At 42.3% G+C, this 23171-nt stretch overlaps 1 protein-coding gene across 1 annotated transcript in view; it reads right to left on the reverse strand.

Moving 5' to 3' along the window:
* The window catches only part of arid3a (AT rich interactive domain 3A (BRIGHT-like)), a 47025-nt gene that overhangs the window by 12368 nt on the left and 11486 nt on the right, over window positions 1–23171 (reverse strand). Inside the window, exons 2-6 of the mRNA XM_051376549.1 lie at window positions 19495–20234; window positions 19104–19386; window positions 1824–1895; window position 1347; window positions 125–308 (exon numbers count right to left, since the gene is read on the reverse strand). Of these exons, the coding sequence (XP_051232509.1) occupies window positions 125–308; window position 1347; window positions 1824–1895; window positions 19104–19386; window positions 19495–19835 (881 nt within the window). The 5' untranslated portion in view covers window positions 19836–20234. The remainder of the gene's footprint in view (window positions 1–124; window positions 309–1346; window positions 1348–1823; window positions 1896–19103; window positions 19387–19494; window positions 20235–23171) is intronic.

Consider the following 23171-nt stretch of genomic DNA (forward strand, 5'->3'; position numbering starts at 1 on the left):
TATGGGTATAGAGAGTTCTGGCTGGCAAGATTACAGTAACCAAAGCTGATCAATAAATTAGCTACTTGTAAGTTGTGTTCTGTGTGTGTTCTGTGTGTGTGTGTGTGTGTGTGTGTGTACGGACTGTGTGCGGAGGGTGAAGGCTGCACTGGTGATTGAGGTAGGCAGGTTGAGTCCTTTGGTGATCTCCCTCCACAGTTTCTTGTTGATGACCTCCACCAGGCCGCCCTTCTCTGTCACCAGCCTGTAGAGCATGTACAGATCCAGGACCTGCTTGGCCATGATGGGAATACGGTTCACTGGGGTTCCTGGAATAACACACAGAGGGAAAAAGGTCAACACAGAGACAAAAAAAACAAAACACTGTCATGGCAGGAAATTTCTTTTCATGTCGACAGAAACATCTTTCTCTTGCCGGGAATCTTTGAGGTTTGACACATGTTTGACAGTACAGGCAGATGGACGCTTTAACCATTTTACCAGCCAATTACAGGTTTAAAGGTGACTCATAATGATGGTGCTGAGGTATAATAACATATAATAATAATAATTCATTCAGCTTTAACCACGGCAGGAAGGATGCGAACAACAAAGATTATATAAAATAATGATGAAAGAAACCTCTGTTTGTTCTCTGTTAAGTATGACGATGTTAATGGAAATATTTTCAGAATATACTTGTAGTTCTCCTATGAGATGACAATATGAGTTTGAGATCTCTGGTTTAAATGTGTCTCACACTGGCTGATATTACTCAACCTGACCAGGGTATTCTTGTCTTCAAACTACAGATGTCGTGAGTGTTAATGACATATGGAGTATGAGACAAAATGCCTTGGGACAAGACCTAATCAATACCTACAATTTGGTATTAATCTGTGACACATGCCCTTTTTTCCTCAGCACAGAAAATCAAACCCTTCATTAATCTTTTCATCAAATTATTTTCATTAAGACACAAAGTGATCCCAAACACAATTTATTTGACACAAAATATGATCCATCCATCTATTCCCCACCCAGTTATCGGTACGACCTGCAGATGGCGCTCTCAGATTCTCAGAGCGGACCCATTGCCCGTGTCTCTGACATTGTAAACATCTAGTACTGGTTTTTTAGTTGTGAGCACATGTCTGATGTCTGCGATGTCAAACGTCGGCCCGCTGAAGAGACAGCAGTCACCTTTTCGTTGTTGTAAATTAAAAAGGCTGCTTGGTATTTATGAGGAGGGGAAACGTCTGAGATTAGCCGCTGGGCGTTTTGTGACAATGCTCTGTTTGGATGAGGAATTTTTTGGGCTCAGTTCGCAGTTCTGATGTTGTGTATGCGTGTGTGTGTCTGAAGACCCTGTGGCTGAGTCAGTGTTTGTGAGTGTGTGTGTGTGTGTGTGTGTGTGTGTGTGTGTGTGTGTGTGTGTGTGTGTGTGTGTGTGTGTGTGTTAGATGTGTGGGCAGGCAGCAGGATGGGAAGGTAAACCAATCCATCCCCAGGCATTGATACGACATGTCCCTTCTCGTTATAGCCTGGGAACAGCAAAGGGGCTGCGCAACTATAAAGCAATCATCTCTGAAATGAATAAAGACCCCACCCATGTGAGTGAAAGAGGAGTAGACGGCGCTGTGTCGTATGTCAGACAGAGAGACGAGGGGGGGAGGGGGGAGATCATCTCTCTCTATATATCCAACTATTAAGAGTCTCTCTATGACGCAGGCTGGAGATGTAATATGGCGAGATAAGAATGGATGTAGGTTTTATTTTGATGATTGTGTGTAACTGGACATCAGTACATCACATTTGCTCACACACACACACAGCCTACATACCTCTTTTTGCATGAAGCTGAAGAGGTCATCCAGAAACTCTTTTCTCTTTGGGTCTCTATCCAGTTCATAAAGCTGTGGAGAGGAAGAGGAGAGAGACAGATGAAGCAACAAGTAATGATTTTATATCTAACAACACCATCAACAAAAGACACAGAAGAGCTCTGCTGTCACACAACAAACATCCAATCAGTAATGATGCATCGAATAGCTAACAGAAAATGTCCTCAATGCTCCCACTGTTACTGGAACAACCCATGCCAGAATGTCTGACAACAAGATGACCACGCTGTGTAAACAAAAACATAAAAACCTGGTCACTTTTATAAAACAGCGACACAGACATTCAACGCTAAAGACCTGTCATGAGAAACCAATCAGTTGCCCTCTGATCATGAGAGGAGATGGCAGAGAGTACTTAAAGAAATGTAAAAGACCAGTCGGGCTTGATGAGAACCTCATGTGGGTTCCAGCTCATAGCGGGGCCCCGGGCTCTGGAAAGTTTGGTGAAAGTTAGCAGTAAAAGTTGGGGCGCCCGCTCTGGGGGAGTACAGTGAGGCCATTGAGTGCGTGGTTGTTTTTCCAGCCTAGTTTGCCAGTGTGATAGTGAAATATCTAAATATATTGGAGGTCTTTCTATTTTTGTGTCCCCACACTTGATGCTCTCTCAGAGGTGAGTGAAGCAGTGATAGAGCTTCTGTATCATGACTCTGGGTCAGCTGGGTTCACACAGTTATATCTAACCAGCCTAGATTGAGTAAAAAGAAGAAGGTCTTAACACATACCACGCCACACACAGTATCTACGTGAGTTTCATAATCTTGTTCTTGAAAATGACACATAGTGTACAACCACCATCAAACAAAGTGTTGTTACTACACAGACACGACAACCCTCAGATTGCAAACCAAACCACAACTAACCCCGAGTCCATTAATTGTTCCATAGAAAACTAATCAGCTGCTGTTTTCAGAATTGGTTAATGACAAACATACTCTGGTCTCAGCTTCTCAGTTTGAAGGGGTTGTTGCTTGTTTTTGACAGTACATTGAATATCTTTGGGTTTTGGACTGTTGGTCAGACAAACCAAACAACCTGAAGAGATCATCCGGGGCTTCAGGGAAGTCATTTTCTTTACTCTTTTCTGATACGTTACAGACTTAAGAGAGAGAGTCTTATGTACAAATGTCCAACACCGAAAAACTGTTAATATGTGCAGCTCAGCATACAAAAAGACTTTATATTAGGGGCATAACTTATGACTATTTTCATTATTAATTAGTCTGCTGATTATGCAATCCTTTAGTCTATAGAAAAATGCCCATTACAATTTCTAAGAGACTAAGATGACCAAAAGTCAAAATCTAAAGATATTCAGTTTATGAAGATATAAAAACAGAAAAAAGCAACAAATCCTCCTGGAGCAAGATGATTGACCTTTTTACTTTTAAAAGGACTAAAATCAATCTGAAAATAATTGTTGATCAATTATCTGTCCATCACCTAATTGATTTGTTGGCTACTTGTTCCAGATATATTCTTTATTTTAGAAAATGTCCTGTAACATTTATGGCTGCATCACTGATAATTTCACCATTGAACAAGTATGTGTGAGTTTAATCGAAGAAACTTGCGAGCTCATGTGACATTAGACTAAAATCTGACATACGGAGATTAATCCCAATTTACAAGCTAACCTCCGCCGCCACGTCAATAACTTCCCAAACAGTCAGTCACTTGAAGATTTCAGTGTTTGCTTTAAGCGCTCGGCCAGAGAGAATGAAAGTCTCGTCCAGCTGAAGTCTGGTATGATGGTGACAGTAGTGGCCTCTAACCACAAACAGACTGTCCCTCGTTGTGGCATTCAGCCCTCATTAGTGACACCAAGCTGCCATCAGATCTTATTATGTAGTGGGTAAAGGGGGAACAGAGGGGTGGGGTCTGTGAGACTGAAGAAGGTTGAGGTGGATGGTGCTGTGGGGGGATGCCGGCTAATGTACAGGCCTGCTGGAGGCAAGGGGGAGTTTTAATTACAGGATGCATGCATTTCGTGAAGTGCCGCACCATAAATCTTTGAAATTACACCCCCCACCCCTGAACTCCCATTCCCCCACGTTGCTTTATTTCCTCTCCCCCTCTCTCTCTCTCTCTCTCTCTCTCTCTCTGTTCTGATCCCACAAACAAATATTTCCCTAGTGGCGCGGTGGGAGCGCTGTCACATGGAAACAAGAGGGCTAATACTCAGATCGCGGAGTTCCTCCAGTGCTCCAGATGTGCTGCTCACACATTTTTATAATTTTTATATTTAAGTATTAAACATAAAATAATATGTTTTAAATTCTGAACTCACACACGTTTTTATTTACTGACACAATCTATCACCGTAAGCGACACTAAACAAACTTTTAGAACTGAGATATTTATTCGATCATTGTTCATTCACAGCAATTTAAAGACATGTGTTACACTGTTGAAAGGCAGTGTGTTGATTAGTTTCACTGTTTCCCTGCCAACTATATGAGCTTGAGGTCTACAGTGAAGTGTGAACTGTGTTAACACGCTCACAGTATCCCTCTTACCAATACATATCCAGTTTCAAGTCTCACTCAGTATTTGCTGTAAACATGGACACGATATCCCACTTGTATCCATGAACATGTAACTAATAATCTAAATTATTGCAGCTGTTACTCTCTGTTTGCGTCTGCCGCTATGTTTCTAACACTGGATTGTACTTTTGAAGGTTCAACCTAAAAAGATCTGGGATAAAGGACAGTATTTAGGACACAGAGATCCCTACTGATGAACATTATGCATAGAACAATTCAATACAATTTGTTAAGCAACATGATTTTAGCCTTCACAGCTTCATACAATCCGATAATAGACTAATGTGCATGAACTGCAATATTCTTCAATTATTCTAATTAATACAATACACACCTTTTAAATATAATTCTAGTTACCTCAGCCTGAATAAGTGTACCCTCAGAGTAGCATAAAGAATGAAAATGGTTCCAATCAAATTCCTGAAGAGGATTTAAGTCCTAATCATGACTGTAAAGCAATTTTCACTGCAATTGCAGACACCTACCACAATCAGCGTGCTAAATAATGCATGCTCTGCCATCTAAATCTCTTCACGTGTATAGCTGTGAAGAGAACAGCATGAATGAAACGTGCTAAAAGGTAAATCATGTTAGCACCATGACAGAAAGGTTGGGTGTGGAGTTAAATACTGGTATCAGGCTGTGCTCTGTAGCAGGTAAAGGAAAATATATATTAAAAGAGCTCTGCAAGCTGCCTATGGAATCAGTTTGTCTCATTTAGAGCCACGTCTGTGTTAACATAATCCCTGATGAGTACATCTTAATCAAACACCATGATGAGAAATGAAGGAACTAAAATGCACTGAACAGTGTTTGACCAGTGGCTGCAAATGTACACATCACTCTTTATACAATATATTCACTTTAAAACATGTCAACCTGCGGCTCGGACAGACGCCGGTAATGGACCAGCTGCATTAAGGAGAGCAATAGCTGTTATAGGACTGAAGTTGGAGGCTTCTGCAATCAGGATCCTGTCCAACCAGTAAGACCACTGCCACCCCTCATCCCCCAGTATACATTTCTTACAGTCTTCCTATATATGTTTTTCCTCTTTGTCTTTTTGTATCTGTCGATCTCTTGCCTTTACACACCTTCTACCTTTCTCTCCATTTGTCCCTCACGTTTCCCGCTCAGTCTCTCTCAGCTCCATGTACCGTATATAACCCATATGTACATTATAACTCCTCCCACTACACACACACACACACACACACACACACACACACACACACACACACACACACACACACACACACACACACACACACACACACACACACACACACACACACACTTTATCAGGCTGAGGTGGGTGTGGTTATTGCAGGCTTACATAGGTTTTCATGTCTATAGTATGTGCACTGGGGCAGGGGCCCCTCCTGGATTAAAGCTCTGCTATTCAGATAAACGACAAGAAACTAGATAAACGACTAAAAACTGGGCCAACTGGTAACGCTGGGAGTCAGTTCACGCCCCATCACCAAATGCCCTGAAAGGAAAAAGCCCATTAAATACAGCAGAGCTGACTAGACGACCAGAAGGCACACTTCCAGATCATTTAATAGGCCTAAAATACAACTCTCTCTGCTCTCTGCAACTTTTTCCCACACTTTAAAACCAGTACTGGAAAAAAATGAGCGGCGATTACAGATGACACAGATGTTTGTTATAGCAGACTACTAGAAGATTGTTCTGGTGACAAATGGTGTAAAGTTAACCAGATGCTGTCTGGTTAGCTGCTAAAGTACTATTTGAACAAGTATTTAGTGTTCAACTGTCTGTGTATGTAGGTCAGCGACAGCCGGGCTGCAGATAAATTATAAACAGGCCCACAGAGACTAAAGTGGTTTTATACAGCAAATAATCAGTAACCAAAGAGCAGCCTGTTGCTTTGCAGCCATCAAAGCAGTGGTTGGTGGTCGTGGTGTTGGTAGGTAATACTGTAAGAGGGGGTGGGGGGGTGTATGTATGTATGTATGTGTGTGTGTGTGTGTGTGTGTGTGTGTGTGTGTGTGTGTGTGTGTGTGTGTGTGTGTGTGTGTGTGTGTGTGTGTGTGTGTGTGTGTGTGTCGGGGGAGGGGTTCACTTGACCGTTAATGCAAATGGCAGTTAGCAAGCCAGCAGCACACAAGTGTCACATAGCACATAATAGAGGCTTTGCAACTGAAAACCAAAACTGAGAGGAGACCGGGGTATCGTCTACATGCTCCCTTACACCTGCCAATCACCTCGATCACCCCGAGGTGAGGCTGACACACAAACATGTACACACACAAACACACAAGGGGTCAAAGTTGATCTGTGCAAGTTCAATAATATATCCTCCATATGATGAGCTCCCATCTCCTTATTTAGGCTGTTATTGTTTAGATTACTGGAGGTTGACCTCTTACTATTTTCATTTACAAAAAAAAAATTATAGTCAAATTGTAAGAGGTATTTTGCATTTCCATAATGTGTATTAATGTAAGCAGTCTTCCTGTGGTTGTACACAGCAGAAACCAGGTTTACACTGAGACTAAATCCCCTTTAACCAAATGTTGGAGGACCAGTTTCACAACTTCATATTAATCTAAGACCTTGAGTTGTTTCTTCTCATGAGAGAGATTAGTATGAACTTGTTTTCTACTTATCGCCCTGCCTGACTTGAATGGGAAAATGCTGCTGTCTCACTTCTGTACTGTTTGCTGTAACACCTTTAAAAACACGTCTATATCAGATCAACTCCGCTAAACTGGAATAACTGCTGACAAAAAAAAAAAAAAGGAGAAAAAGAGAGAAAATGGTGAGTGGTGGAAAAGAGCCTAAAATGTAAACACACACTCACACATATACAAACATGATGATGGGGGGAAGGGAATGTATGGCTAGCACAGAGAGGGGTTGAGGGCGGGGGTCTTGATACGGCTCATGAACACATGATCAGCCATATTCAAACACTGCATTGTTCCAGACCAAAGCCCTTTTATGAGTGTCATTAATGTACCAAAGCAAACACAACCACCAGCACAACCTCGCATCAGTATTCCCACAGAGAAAATATCGTGGTCAAAGCATGAACATTACTTTAATCCCACAATGCAATGCTCTGCTGCTGTTGTTCCTGGGATGAGAGATGTATAAAAGTTAATCTACATAACACAACAGAACGTCAGTGGTGACAGGGAAATGATTTGGTGGTTAATAGACGTAAACTGTCAGGTGTTTATCGTGTGATGAATATGAATGAGTGAACAAGGAACACATGACGCTGGTTGTTATTTACTCCTGTCCTGTAATCGTTTACTTAAAGGTCACACCAGAGACCAGAGGATGTTTTATTGTCCCAAAGTAAAGAGACTTGTTGAATTTCAACCAGAATAAACCTGCTTGTCTAGAATAAGATAACAAATAACCCAAAAGCACAGAGGTCAGAGGTCACAGCAGTCTAACCAGAAATGGATAAATATTTTTTTGGGTCCCAAAACAACAAGTGAGTTTTTGTATTTTTTTTTTGTTTTGTTGGCTGTACTGTTACGCACCATTTTCGTAAGGAGATTCAAGCTCTATTTAAAGTCCAAGAAGGGGATATTCAAGGTGAAAAAGCTCACTGAGAGGTCAAAGCTAAATCTAATCCTGGTTTTCCAGCTTTGGCTTCAGTAAAAACACAGTTTCTTCTGTGTACAGAAGGAATTTCACTGAGTGGACTCGGCCCATAATTCAATTTTTACTGCGCTGAAGTCTATACTCTGACTATTGAAGCTGTTATCTGATTACCTTCATCGCAGTAAACTCATGAACAGAACTGGCAGAGCAGTTAACACAGCCCGGATTCTGCTTCACTATTTCAGGCACAAAACATTAAAGTCAATTTTATTTATTTTTTCATCGAAAGCTGCAAAGTCACAAGAAACAGTAACAGGCTGATTTACAAAACACAGCGCGGTGTACTGCTGTACAGAGGAGCAGCCATGTTTGTTCTACTTTGGACTGTTATTTTATTAATTACAGATATTACTGAGCCTGATGAGCCCGACAGAGCTTGAGAACAGAAATTCCTTGTGACAAATTTACTTTTACAGACTGGAACATCTACGAAAACAAATCAAAACATACATGTAAAGCAGGTAATTATTTCCTTGTACAGCGAGTACTGCATCTGACTGAACCAGCTTCTAGCCTGATACTGACTGGAAGACAAAACCTAATATTAAAATGACAGAGAACTTATTTCTTAATCTGTTCGTTCTGCTTGAACTCTCAATCAAGATTCTTGACATAACAAGACATGTTCTTGTTTTTCTTTTTCTTTGTTGTTCGAGATTCTGTTTTGCTTCCGTCTGCACGACACTTTCCAGATATCGCCTGTCAATCGAACAATGTGAGCAGAACTGTGACGTGTCCTTGCTTTGTCGTCTATCACTGTACCCACACAGTTAGAGAAAATAGGCCAGAATGTACTGCAACCACAAGACAGTCGAAAGTAAGCATGCAAGCCAACAATCAAACTCCTGTTATACGTACAAACCCTTCTTTGATCAAAAGCTATGTCACACCACTTTTGCTAGGAGGCTGTCAAGAGCCAAAAAAAAAAAAAGCTAAACCAATAAAATTTTATCACAACATAATGCCTAGGAATGTGTTCTTGCATGGCCGCCTGAGATCTAACAGCGTACAAGCATTAGAGTACTTTCTTTACATCTAGAAAAAAAGGCTAAAATAACATTTGAACACTTTAAATACAGTGAGAAATTAGCCACTACTCTTTGCTTCGCCGGTGTGAAATGAAATTGCTTCCTTGTGCTTCTTGTGTTCATTTGGAAAATAACTTAATCCAGTCAGACAGCAGAGCTGACAGCATCGTGACAGAAACTGCACTGACATGTCTCCGTAAACTGACATCTATAATGAATCCATCTTTGTCTCCTCTGCTCCCCGCCCTGCCCTTCCCCATCCCCCCACATGCACACAATTAACAGCAACAATAGAGCTGTCTGACTGCAGATGCATCGAACTGCGTTTTATTGACAGGCAGGATCAAACACATCATAATCCTAACTGACCAGGCTGACCTCGTAAAAATCCAACTCCCATCGACGGAGAGGACGGGGAGCCGACAGCCGCTGTGACCGATTGTATCTGATCTCACTTTATCTGCTGCAGTCACATTTCCCCTGAAAATGGAAGCGAGCCATAAACAAGTTCGGGAAAAAGACAATGAGAATGACACCCAGGCAGTTTGAATAGCTTTTGAATAAAACCAAATACTTCTATGTGTGAACTGTGGCACAGCACCAAGCAACAGTGACTGATAAATACCCTGCAGCCATCCATTCTTCACCACTCAACATTCACTTGATTTAAGTTTTCAGAGGCGTTTCCTTGGCTTTAGACACAGCACTTACATGATATACATGATCTGGGTTTGCTAATTAAGTTTCTCAGTTTGGTTTCCAAAACCCAGTTAATACTGAAAACATCAATTTCTAAAACATATTTAGCTTTAAACCATTTAATTTCCAGTCACCTTGATTTCCTTATGCTGGATATCACCTCTGGAAATTCAATGATGTGTCAGAAATCCAATGATCTTTGAGGACAGGGTTTCTTTATGGTGTGAGAAGTTGTAAGTGAGGCTTCAGTCTGCAGGGCTTTGGCAAAGGATTTTTATGCTCAGCTTCTGTGGGATATAATTGGATATACAGTATGCCCTGCTGACATGAGAAAAAGGTGAAAACCAGTTGATGAAGACAGGACATGAAGCCAGAATGAGCACTATCCCACGCTTACATGCACTCCATTCCTGCCTTCCACTGTCAGCTGCCACTGCTTGTAGATTTGGATAAGAATCAGAAATAGCAGCCAGCTTTCCCAGGGCCCTTGAGAGGAATCTGTTCTAACCGCACTGCTAATGAGTAGTATCATGATGATGGATGCCCAAACTGGGCAGGGCAAAGCTGTACAGAGGGGAAATGGGTGTAACAGCAATTAAAGACCATAAAACCAACGGTGTCGTAAGAGAGCAACCAAATAAATGATATAGAAAACTGTATTAGTTATTTGGTACTTCTCGTGCAAGGCAAGTCTGACCTAGATAATAATCTAATGAGCGTTCTGTGTGAAAGCTGAAAGTACTCATTCAGCGCCAGTGCAGATGCAGTGATAATGTTTGCGTCTGAAGGCATAAAGATGACGACAGAGATAGAGGGGTTGCAGAAGGTTCAGGGGACAGTCTGTAACAGTGCTTGTATACAAACAGGGCAAAGACATGTAGGAGATATTTAATCCGGCGCAGGAAGGCTAACAAGAAGGTGCATTGTGCTACAGTGCTGCTCCTTTATTGTGCAGAGGGTTAGACACATTGTTGAGTGTTTGCACCATCAATCACAGCAATGGATGGGGCAGGGCAATGAGAGTAATGGTTGACAACTGTGGTCTTAAAAACATATCTGGCACACCCAGCCCCAACGGAGGGCAGAAATCTGGCCACGTGGCTCATCAGACTCCACGTTGGCCACCCTAATCAATAGCTGGATGGGCTGCAGTTTCCCCTCAAGCAAACCCCAGTTTCCACTCACAGTTCCTCACCAAAATGCATTGTTTGTATGCTTCAAGACTAATAAAACATGTTTTTCGACGGTAGCACAGATGTCGGTTTTGATGTGGGGCCACCTCGTGCTGTGGTGCTGTGATGGCAGCTAGTGCTCCTCTGTTGGGCGGATCCTCTTCCTCAGGCGTCTCTTGTTCAGGAGAGCGCCATGCTCGGTTTGTTTTTCTTGTTTTTTGGCTTGTTTTTCCTGTCTATCTTCAGCTGTCCTATATAATCCCCCCCCCCCCATTGCCCGCAAAAAATAGATAGTACATAGTATTTACTGGCACTTCCTTATTCACAACACATTTGCATAGCTGACAACACATCCCTTTGTACTCTCTTGCACATGTATATGATATAGATGCATGCATACATTCTATGTGTATAAAAGCAGGAAAAGTTTGTCAGTGCATTTCCTCATTTCTTTGCCGCCTCTAACTCTCAGTCAGTTAAATAATGGACTGGCAGGGTTGTGCAAGAGATACAGTACTAAAAAAAAAATAAAAAATGGGGACCCACTTTAAAACATTGCTCTTAACATTTGTGATGGTAAATAATGAACAAACTGTTGCACAGCAGTAAATATTGTCAATATGCAGCCGTTATCTGTGTTATTAGTTAGCACCTGTGCCTTTTTTGCTACGACATGTCAAAACATCTGCAGTGGAAACAGTTCATATTGGTGTGAAATGTAAGTTAAGACTCACTCTTTGTATTGGTAGCGTGAACAGACCCTGACAAGTAAACCTCCTGCTGTGCACACACAATTAAGGGAGGTGGGCTATTATCATATAGACAAGACGGGGCAGCCAGATTGTTGTCACAGGGGTCAAATGGGGCACAAAGATTATGGATCAAAGCACTCATTGGGTCTTTTAAGCTACAATGTCATAGAAGTGTGCCCTAATGTTCAAGGTGTTGACTGCACAAACGGGATCGAGACCTTGAAAATGTGCAGCTAAGTATCTATATACATGTTTGACCTATTTCCCGATTCTTTCAAAGATGAAATCTTTTCAACACAAGCCATCTGTTCAGAAGTATCTGAAGGCAACAGCGGACATTCACTGCTTTTGTTCAAATGAATGCCATCCACTGGGTCGTTGTATGAAAAGACGCCATTTAGGTCTTTGTTTGTTGACAACTCCAACCTTTCAGTGCAGCTCTATTTCTGTGCTAATACTGAGACCAAGGTTATAGTAAAGAGTTTTCTTTATGAGAGGTGAAAAAGGGAAGGAAAGACTTGAAGCAGCACTCACATATTTCCTTTAGAAAGGAAGAGAAGAAAAGATCAAAAATACATTTCTCACACGCCATGTGGAAAACACAATGTGCGAATCTCTCCAGCTCAAAATAACCATTTCCTCATTCTATATGAAGGCCTTCACACACATAAGTCAGTAGGAAGCTTGAGGGAGTGACCACACAAGTAATTAAGGAACGTGCCAAAATTAAATCAATACTATACAACAGAACACATTCAGACGAAGAAAGACAGGATGAAAGAGCTAGCCTCAGCCTTTACGCAATCCTTGTTTACATTCCTGCTCCAACCCCCCTCTCCTCCTCCGTATTGAGCCTCTGCCAATTTCCAGAATCCCCATGGCTGTACAGTTTCTGACATCAGCTCCATGCTGCACGCTAGGGATTGGACACGACTCTAATGCGCCGCAGTGCTTGTACTACACACTCTACTTGGCAGTGGTTCAAAACCCAACGCAAACTAACTGACTTTTTTCTGTTCCCTCAGTCACAGCTACTCTTTCCCCTCCAGCACTGTTCCTCCTTCACAGGGGGACTTTAGCCCATTTTATACAGCCTGTTCAATGCGGAAATGTTGCACCGTTATTCTACCTCACCGTTCTGCATAAAACGTTTTACGAACACCGCACTGTGTGTGTGTGTCTGTGTGTGTGTGTGTGTGTCTGTGTGTGTGTGTGTGTGTGTGTGTGTGTGTGTGTGTGGTGTCTGTGTGTGTGTGTGTGTGTGTGTGTGTGTGTGTGTGTGTGTGGGGCTGGCAGTAACAGAGCCAAATCGACGTCTGTGTAAAATAAGGGTGGCGGCAGGATGGGACACCCAGTTGTCAAACTAGACGCCTACGCCGTTGTGTTATACGTCACGCCTCTCATGCTTGTGTAACCACTGGCGTGCTATCTAAAGTCACACACTGGGGCAGCATTATGCCACCGTTATTTGGTTCAGTGTAAGGGCCTGTCCTCATGAATACGTTTTTCTCGATTCTGGATAAATACTTTATCGTATCGGCCTCACGTCCAGATGGATGCGGCGTTTTCGAGGTGTGAATACGGTAATTTTTGAACTAGTACTACTGGTTTGTAAACAGTGCATGCTCCATGGCTTCTTTTCCGGTTTTAGTGTATTGGTGTGGCGGCGTCACAGCGCCACATACAGGCCTGGCATATGCACTACAGCAATTTTGGGTTGTTTCAGTGAATCCGTGTGGACGCAGATATTTTTGGAAACAATGCCGTGTTTACAGAGATTTTTTTCGTAACAACAACGTATTGGGTGAGGCCGCGTATTCGTGAGGACAGGTCCTAAGAAATAAGCAAAGCCGGCGTAATGACGAGTCTTCGTACGGCAGAATTGTGGGATCTGTGTTTAAAAAAGGGCCTTTTCAGAGGTCTTCCCATGCTGCTTCAGCCTTTTGTTTTCATGACATGAACAGGGCCCATTAACCTCTTGTTTTCTTTTTGTTAAACACAGATCGCTGCACACAGAGGATTCTCCAGGCAAAACTCCCCTGTGCTGATTAATTAAACCCCTGCAGACTCCAGTTAGGACAACCGATTTACCGATGATGAGCTTTACGTAAGTTCAAAATAGTTTGTTGCTAAGTTAAATCCAAGCACACAGATTGGAGAAAGACCCAAGAGTGCAAGTAAAATGTTGTTTGAGTACAGTCAGAGTTGTGCAAAGACACAGCTTGGTAATTCTTAAACATAGTTTGACATTAGTTGTTCATTAACAGCAGAAAGGCTAGTGGATTAAAATGTATTCACTGTATGATCTGAACACGAGGTTCACAGGTTGACAAAATCACCAGCGTGTAGAGAGAATGGGCACAGAAACAAACATGGAGGGACAGCTGCTCCCAGCAGATTTCCAGTAGTTTTTAACAGCTGTGAAAATGCACAACTTCATATAAAACGCAAAAACAACAAGCTCCGGCCTATTCATACAACCTTAAGGGAGATCAAAAGGCCTGGACCAAGCTACAGAGGAATATAAACCCAGCGAGCACTTATCAGACAGCTGTATCAGCAGAAACCTGACGGGCAATCCCAATAAGTGTCGCTCCCAATTGGCTCTCATTCGTGCTACACTTCCTGTAGTCACTAACAGCCCCTCCCCCCACTCCCAATGAGTGTGTGTGTGTGTGTGTGTGTGTGTGTGTGTGTGTGTGTGAGCAATTTAATGTTTAATGCCATCACCCCTCCATTCGGCCTGATCACGTTGAGTGCCATGAATTTTTAAAGACATCCCTACTTTACTGTCCATCTGGGCTCCATCTGCCCAGCTGCTGGTGTTTAACGCAGACAGAGACACAGGAGAGGAGACTTCAAAGGCCCTACATGGCCTCTGGATGATTTCTGGCCTGAGGAGGATATTGTTTATAAAAGGGTGCAGCGGAGTGGGGCAGTTATATGAATGTATACCATAGCATTGAAGAGACAACCCATCAATGAAAACAGATTGTAACTGTACGTCCATGAATATTTTGTGAATTAGGAGCTGCTCTGGGGGTCAAAGCGCTACCATGTTTATGGACAAAATAACCAACTGGCAAAAGGTGAAATGAAGTAAAAAAAGTGAACAGAAAAGTGAATAAAAATAGAATTTTCTTTAGGTTTTCTGATAGGTTTTAAGATATCCGTCTCTTCTCTGCTTCCCAAATACAATGGAAGTAAATGGGTTTAGTTTAAGGTGCTCAAAGCAGTGAAAATTACATTAAAAGCTCACATTGTTTATCAAAGCAATGCCCCCAATACTCTGGACGGTCTACAAACCTCCTGGCGTTTAAACAGCTACAGTATCTGCGTGGCTAGAGATCACTGCGGATGAGAAAATACATTTCATTGCAAACCTTTCCAGCCTTTGACTGGTGGAACAGATGCATGCAAGCCTATTGGCTGTAGGATAGCGCTTGTATCATTAACTTTAAAAAGGAGTGTGAACGTTTCCTGGAAATAAAAATGCAGTGCGCAATGCAAAGTGTGATATTGATATGGATATTTTAAAGGGCAGATGTATGGGGGAGGGTTGCATTGGTATCACTGAAATAACCCAGTTGAAATGGCACTCCACCAGCAAAGCAAATCAGTTTCAATTACAAAATAATCCAATGATGTGGGCATAATTTGATATCTGCACAAATCATGGCCTTTATTTAATTCGACAGCGCTCTGCAACAGACAGATATGACACTGTTGGAAAAGTGCCTTGAATATTTTTATTAATTCACTCAACCACAGAGTAATCAGGCAGGATAACAGACAGCAACTCCTGGCTTGATTTAGTCTGACCTTTCAGCTCAGAGAGACGTAGGTGGCTGGGTGATCCACCAGGAATGCAGACGTCTTAGCCACACACAACCTGGGGGCAAAACCTCACCTAAAAGTTGGGTTTGTTTCCTCACCTACACGGCACCTTGGACCTACGTAACTGTGAGGAAGGACTCACTGAACCGACTTATATTACTGATGTTCTTTAAAGCAGATTCACGACATCTGTTATTAGCCTGCTGATAGATTTCGCTGTGTTTTGTCACAACTTTCCTTTCACCTTTCTATCTGCCGTTTCCCCAACCTATTAAATCCCCTGTCATGTGAGAAGAGAGATCTGTCTTTTGAATTTCCTCTCCTAAAGGTTTGCTCAAGTTATTTTTCTCCTTACAACCTAAAGTTTGTTCCCGGAGAGGTTTTTTCCCGCAGGACTAGATCAGGAACCGTTTGCCGTTGTGATCCCCCAGAGGCATTATACATGATATATTTTGGCGAGACATAACTTGAACATAAGATGGGACAGTTCTCAGTTTGAAGAGCTCCAACTGCTGCAGACTGATAGAGGCACGCCAGGTTTCTGCTGAGGATCTGGGGTTCCTAGTGGCCACATTATCACCCACCCTCAGGCACATTCCAACAGCCTCCACCCACCTGCCCAAAATAAACTGTACAGCTTTAACCCCTTCCTCCCCACCCTCGAAACACTCAGCCTGCACCCGATTCAACTCCACATGGAAGTGTAACTTATTGTCTTCATGTAGAAAGGAGAAACAATATGATCATTGCTGGTTAAGGGGCCACACTGCTGCATACAACTTTTGTCTGCCCTTTACACTTTTGAACATATGTTTTGCTCTCATGCTGTGGCCTTAACCAGTTTAAAATATGTTTCCTTTTCAATATTTGATCCATTTTTATGCCAACCATTTGTAATTCTTAAAGAAAATACAGTCTGTAGTCGCAGACTTTCATGATGAACTAAATACTGGAAAAAAAAAAAAAAACGTACGTCACAACTTAATCTGCTGTTAAATGAGAATTATGTATTTTTTACACTGCTGCCACAACTGCAGCTGCTGGATACTCACCATTAATGCATAATTCATTTTTTAATGTTATAAATGTTTGTGTGGTTGGGTGACAGGTTTTTCTAGCCCTGAAAGTTGAATCATACTGACTTTTTTTGGTGTTATTTTAGTCATCTTATAGTGCTATTTCTGCTATGCGTGCAATAAGTTACAACATAGCTTATGACTTGTATGACTCCTCACTTACAGATATTACAATATAATGTCAGCATTTAACAACTTTTAACCTCCTGATAGAGCAAGATAATGTGAAAGTTTGCACTGAAAATGCATTTCAAAAAACTGTGGTCTGTAGATTTAACTACCATCTCCTTTTCACACGACAAGGAGAAACCACAAATGTTTCAGAAGAAAAAGAAGAAGCAGAAGACAAATGGCACCCTCCAAATATAAATTAAGGCTGAAATCACTGAGTCAGATTTGCATGGGAGTTAGAATTATCAGGGGACAGGCTGTCTTCACCGTAACCAGTCTGTCATTTTCGCTTTAACACTGTAGACACAGAGAATTGTAATCACAGGCCAAAGCTGCAATTATTACTAATCACCGTAATCATCCAAGGTCAAAATTAGTCCTGTGTGAATAATGTGCAAGACTAAAATCATGGATTTACAATATTATAAACTCTCAGCAGTAAGGAAGTTGAAAGTAGCAACTCCCCGACTGTTGAGGCTGCGTATCTCATGTTAAAATGCAGACGGTTTTAAAATGACAGTCTCCAGTTTGGTCTCCATAGTGGGAGGAGTTTGAAATTGTACAGGCAGGTTGTTTTAATCAACAATGGATTGGGTAACACTATCTTCACAACCAAGATACTGGCTGTCTTGATTATGTAACCGTCGGTGACTGACTGACATGTCATGATAAAAACACACTGAATGTCCTACCTGACATATGAAAACCACTAACTGTGGCGAGTATCAATTCAAGTCATTCACACAAAGCTTTATAGAGTGGGGTGGAGTATTTAGAGAAGCAGAGTATAGGTTTTAGGGGAGTTTTATTCCATACACTCTGTAATTACAAGAAATGGGCCTTAAATTACAGAATCTGTGGTTGGGTTTAAAAATGACGCACATGCAGGCTGGGTGAGACGTACTGAAGTTAATTTACCTCCAACATACTGAAGGCACCAATATACATTCCTGGAAAACAATCCCCAAACTAGTTTTCTCTTCTAAAAGGGGGGTTTACTAAACTCTGATCAGATAAAAGACAAGCTGCTGCTCATACCGTTAAACATGTTTTATGGTTGGAGATAGGCCAAGAGTGCGTTTGCATTTCAATAGTGGCTTCCATTATGTCATATAAGCTGCCTTTGCATAAAATGGTGGCTGGGTAAACCAGTAAACCTGCCTTAGTTTTTATTTTTTACACAAGAGCAGCGGCAATTATAAAGGTTTCACTGATAAATAATTTCAATTAAAGACATTCAAAATGCTGCTCAATGTTCCTGCTTTAAGTTTGACAAGACAAATTATTACTATTAATACTATTATTACCTCTAAACCGCTGGAGTTTTCTCTTTTTCTCCTTGTATGACATAAATAACTTCTTCTCAAAGGCTTGTGTCTCACTTTTTAGAAGAAAAGTTTACTGTAATGATCCAATTTCCCCTCATCTCATTTCATACTGCACTAATGTTGACAATCCGATTTGTAGAATCAGAAAACTAAGAGAGAAAACATCCCTTTATGTAGCAAATGTGACATAAAATCCAATTAAATTAAGCTAAACATTTTCTTACTATCAGTAGTGAACAGTGAGTGTCTCTCGACAGCAGCCCTCCATCTAAACTTAGCTGTTGACAGACTTAAATCTCTTCACGTAAACAGCCTGTCCTATTCCAGCGGGGCCTCCCTCATAATATCCAACCCACTAGCATGTTTACAGTAAACGCAGGCATGGTAAGGCTGTTAAAATGTACCCTAAACCCACCCCCTCCCCTCCCTTCCCAATGCCCTCAGCGTCTCCTCCTAAGCTCGCAGTCCTATTTGTGACAGGAAACTACACTTTCCTCCCCTCTTAGGCCACATTAGTTAGCGAATGTCAAATCTCAGCGGGTACTAAGCTGCTCTACCAGAATAAGTGATTGTTCAGACCAGAACCTTTGTACCCTGCCAGAATGTCAGGTGGCAAAGACAAACTTTAAAGCCTCAGCTTAGGGTTTATCAACATTTGGCCAGTGGCTGGTGTTAATTTCCCACCCTGGTCGGGTTACTTCGTGTGCAGCTGAGAAAGTGACATGATGTGAGAGGTGTGAAGGCCAGATGTGGCTCACAGGTCAACAACCAACATTTTAGATTTATGAACATCCTCAGACTGCTACAGTAGCTGACTTTAGGATATTTTAAGCAGATAATGACATAATCCACTTTCATGCAAACTTTGTAATGACTGAATGTCCAGTAACAATGTTTATTTACATGTAATTGTCCCTCCTCTAGTTAGGTGACAGTAGCAGGAGGTATATGAAAACATCCTACCTGTCTGAACTGCTCCTCGTAGGTCCATTCTCCATGGTCCTGCCCGCCCAGATGGCTGTGTGTGGCGTGGGGAGGCAGGATGGCTACGCGGGGCTCCTGGTCGACACTAGGACGGGCCTTCAGCAGCTGGGAGTGGGGGTGGAGTTGACGGTGGGGCAACAGGAGGATGCCCTTCCCTGGAGCCACTGCGCCATGGCCCGTCGGCAGACCCTCCTCCGCCAGGTCGTCGTCAAAGTCTTCTTCCATCTCACCTTCAAAGTCTTCCTCGTCCCATTTCTGTTTGCTGTGCATCAAAAACAGAATGTTGTTTAAAACATGCGGCGAGGAAGACCACCGCTCGCACAGATTATGTGTTTTTAAAGCAACCTGACCAAAGAAACTCAGTACTTACATCTGCTCCTCCTCATCTGACCCCATCATGTCCTTGTAATGCTCCTCCCCTTCATCATTGTCATCATCGTCACCATCGTCCTCGCCACCGCTGCTGCGCTCTGACATTGGGCTGTCCGACACCCTCTGCAGTCCGGCGGCTACAGCACGCATGGCCGCCAGCGCTGCCATCTGGGCCTGCTCCGTTTCAGGGGCCGGGCTCCCCATGGGCTCGTCCCCTCCTCCTCCACCTGTGCGGATCTGAGTATGTTGGGCGGCAGCTTGCTGCTGTAGCTGCTGCTCCATCAGTAGCTTGGCCCTCTGCTGCCTGTGCAGGTTCTCCATGACGGCCTGCAGCTTCATCTCCAGGGCGGCGTTCAGCTGCCTTTCCTTCCCCTCCCTCCCCCGCTGACGGAGCACCAATCGGGGGAACGATGGTTGATCCTTCTGCCCAGGCAGGGAAATAGCCAACCGTGTCTGTGGTGAAGCAGCTAGCAGCTGGCTGGAGGTTTGAAGGTTACGATTGTGTGAAAATGTGGGTCCTTGAGGAGAAGTGAAAGGAGGAGGAGGAGGAAGAGGAGGGGGGTCGGTCAGAGCTCTGAGACATGCAGTCAGTGGTCAGCTGCAGATCTGAGACAGAGGCCTCTCTCTTGTCTCAATGGTTTTTCCTGCAGTTGGGGGGAAACCAAAGCCAGCAGCAGAGCGTTCGAGTAGCGGATGCAAAGGTAGGAGTACAAGAGTTTGCTGACAGACTACAAAGACCTAAGGGAGAGAGAAAAAAAAGTGTCAGACTGCTACTTCCCCACTGACTGTTGGCATCAGTGCCTTTAGTTGAAGGGCAAGGGTAGACGCTTTTTGTTGTGGCCATGAAACAAAAACAACTTCCCCCAAAGCATCGAATCAGTCAAATATGTCTCTATTTTTAAAACTTTCCGTTCATTGGCTTGGACATCTTTAACGCTTTCTGATTTGATACTGGTCTGATGAGTCAAAAACCACAGGCTTATTTTGTGCATGTTGCAATTTGTTGTTGCTATTGCACATGGTATTTGTTCCCCTGTTTTGCAACCCCCTTATCATACAAAGAGTTTAAGAGATAAAAAATGTTAATGGATGATGGGGCATAAAACAAGTCCAATGTATTATTTGAGGAACATCTTCACCTTTCAGGAGCCTGACTGAAATTTTCTAAAAACGTTTGTGTTGCAGAAGAGCAGAAAACTACAGCAATGACTACAGCGACACCCTGTCAACTCAAATCATAAGTCAAGAAAATGCCCTATTTCAGTATGAAATCCATGTGAAGCATAAATACTGTACAGAGAGCCTGAGTTTATATTCGTTGTGCAACATGTGCAGATTTACTCAAACAGACCAGACAGCACAAAATGTTTTAGCCTCAACATCAAGAGGAAGTGAAATCACAGGAAGAACCGTCACTTTCTTCACCTGGTTGAGACCAGATGAATTTCAGCCCACCAGCGTAAATGATCAATGTCATTGTCTCAAGTTTGTTAAAACACAAATAATTAATAATCAGAAGTGGAGGTTTTGCACAGGTATGACTGGTGTGTTTTTCCCCTCATTAAAATGTTTTATTGCAAGTAAGAGACAGTGGGGAGTTTTTCTGCGACTTCTGTGGGCGGTAATGCCTCTCCTACATACCTGTTCCCAAAAGTGCTCAGGTATGCAAAGCAGTCTCTGTTATAAGAAACGACCTTCTGGTATTCTGGTATCAATAATTTCTGTTCCCTACTGTCAACTATTAGAACAGTGAGCAACAGTTTATCCTGCCCACTCGCCGTGTACTCTTTTTCTAAATGTTACGAAGTCTGGGTTTGGGGAGGTCTCAGATCAGTCAGGGCGAGATAAGAGCTGCACACCACCAAGTCAACAGCATGTGGGGAAATAATTTTCGGGTGCAGGTGCTGGACATGCTGAAGAACGAGTCATGACAGGAGGCTGTGGTGACTGTATGCCACCACTCATTCAGCTACGCTGACTAATACACGCAGAGTCGTCTGTAACCACCACCTGCTCTGATCTTGTACTTTCAGAAACTTCAGGTTTTGCATTGCACTTATACACTGAATGAATGCATGAATGATAGGTTTGATTTGTGTCACTATTTACACTATTACTATTACCACCCTGTACTGATATTTAGGTTTTAGGTTGCTGAAAGACATCATGTTGCAGCAATATTCAGTGAGATGTAAACTGATATACTTTAAAAGAATATTGTCAGAAGACTCCACAAGTATTTTCTACCTTTGTTTCCCCTATCACGTCTTTCACATGTGATTATTCTACAGGGACCTAAGTGAAACTTGTCTCATCTATCATTGTCTTTGCCATTATTACAACTGACCACATCCAAAAAAACTATAAAGGTTTAAATAGTATTCAATGTTTAAATCACATTTGTATTAGTGCAAAAAGTCTCATCAGGCTCATAAAACCCTAAAATGTCCCTCCAACGTTTCACAAAGGTTTTTGAGTCAGCAGCTCCTCAAGACAGTTACAACTACACATTCAGGCATGCTCACCTGCATCGCACTGCAATGAGGATATAACCGTAAGGAATCATTATTTTCTCAGGAGGCCAGGCTAAGAGGGTTGTTTTTCTCCTCTGTCATACCAACATTTCATAAGTATAATAGTGTAATTAGGGAGTAGACATGTTCTGCAGCATAAACAGTATACGTCAGTTTCAAGGTCACTCCAAAAGGCTGGAGAGTGAAATCAAGTTCTGCTTCAATTCACAGGAAAATTGACGTTTTCCATATCTTATTTTTTACATAGTCATGAATACATGATGAGAGACACCCACAAACATCCTGGTTATCAAGGTTACTCTGGAACTGTTTCGGAAGTGTTTCTGTAAAAACAGATCAGTTCATCTTTACACAATATCACTAATCTCCAAATACGTAAGGAATTGTGAAAGTCACAATTGACACATCAGATGTGTTAATGCATGTTTTCCTCAGAAAAGCAGAGCAACGTCTTAAAACATAAACAATTACCACAGTTTGTGTATCTGTGGTCAGGAAGAATCAATCATAATGCAGACGGCTGAGCCACAAGGCAAGTCTGAAGAAAAACAACAAGACAAATGCTCTCTGTCCTAATTAAAACACCCAACCAGCAGCAGTCAGCACACAGTTGATACCCCGCTCAGCTGGTCAGATGCCCCGACCACATCTATACTTCAAAAAAGCACAACGCTCTGCACACTACAGCAAAGACTCTTAGAGATGTTTAATAAAAAAAAAAGCAACACATCGACAAAATGTTATATCTCGCAACAGCCAATAAATGAACCACAGCATGCACAGGAAAAAGTATTTCAGGCACCGTGTACTATGGCTGTATGTTAAGAGAAAATGTTGCGCAAGGAAATAAGAGCTGTGAAACTTGTGTTTCTTCAGCGGGTGAAGGAAGTGACAACTGACGGAGCAGATGCAGTGAGGCGGCTGACAGATATTCAATATTGATTCATTACATTCTTTAAGGGCGATAAACGCACAACTGAACGCCTGCAGTTGTCAGATAGAGAATAACCCCCAGTATAAGGAGGATTAAAACATCTTTCCTAACAGGATCTGGTTTAACTGAGACAAGTTGTCACTGTTCTGCTCAAACTAAAGAACAAAAACAGGACAGTGCGGTAACAGTGGAAATACACCAATAATT

This window comes from Dicentrarchus labrax, unplaced genomic scaffold (genome assembly GCF_905237075.1).
Source record: "Dicentrarchus labrax unplaced genomic scaffold, dlabrax2021, whole genome shotgun sequence".
NCBI lineage: Eukaryota > Metazoa > Chordata > Actinopteri > Moronidae > Dicentrarchus > Dicentrarchus labrax.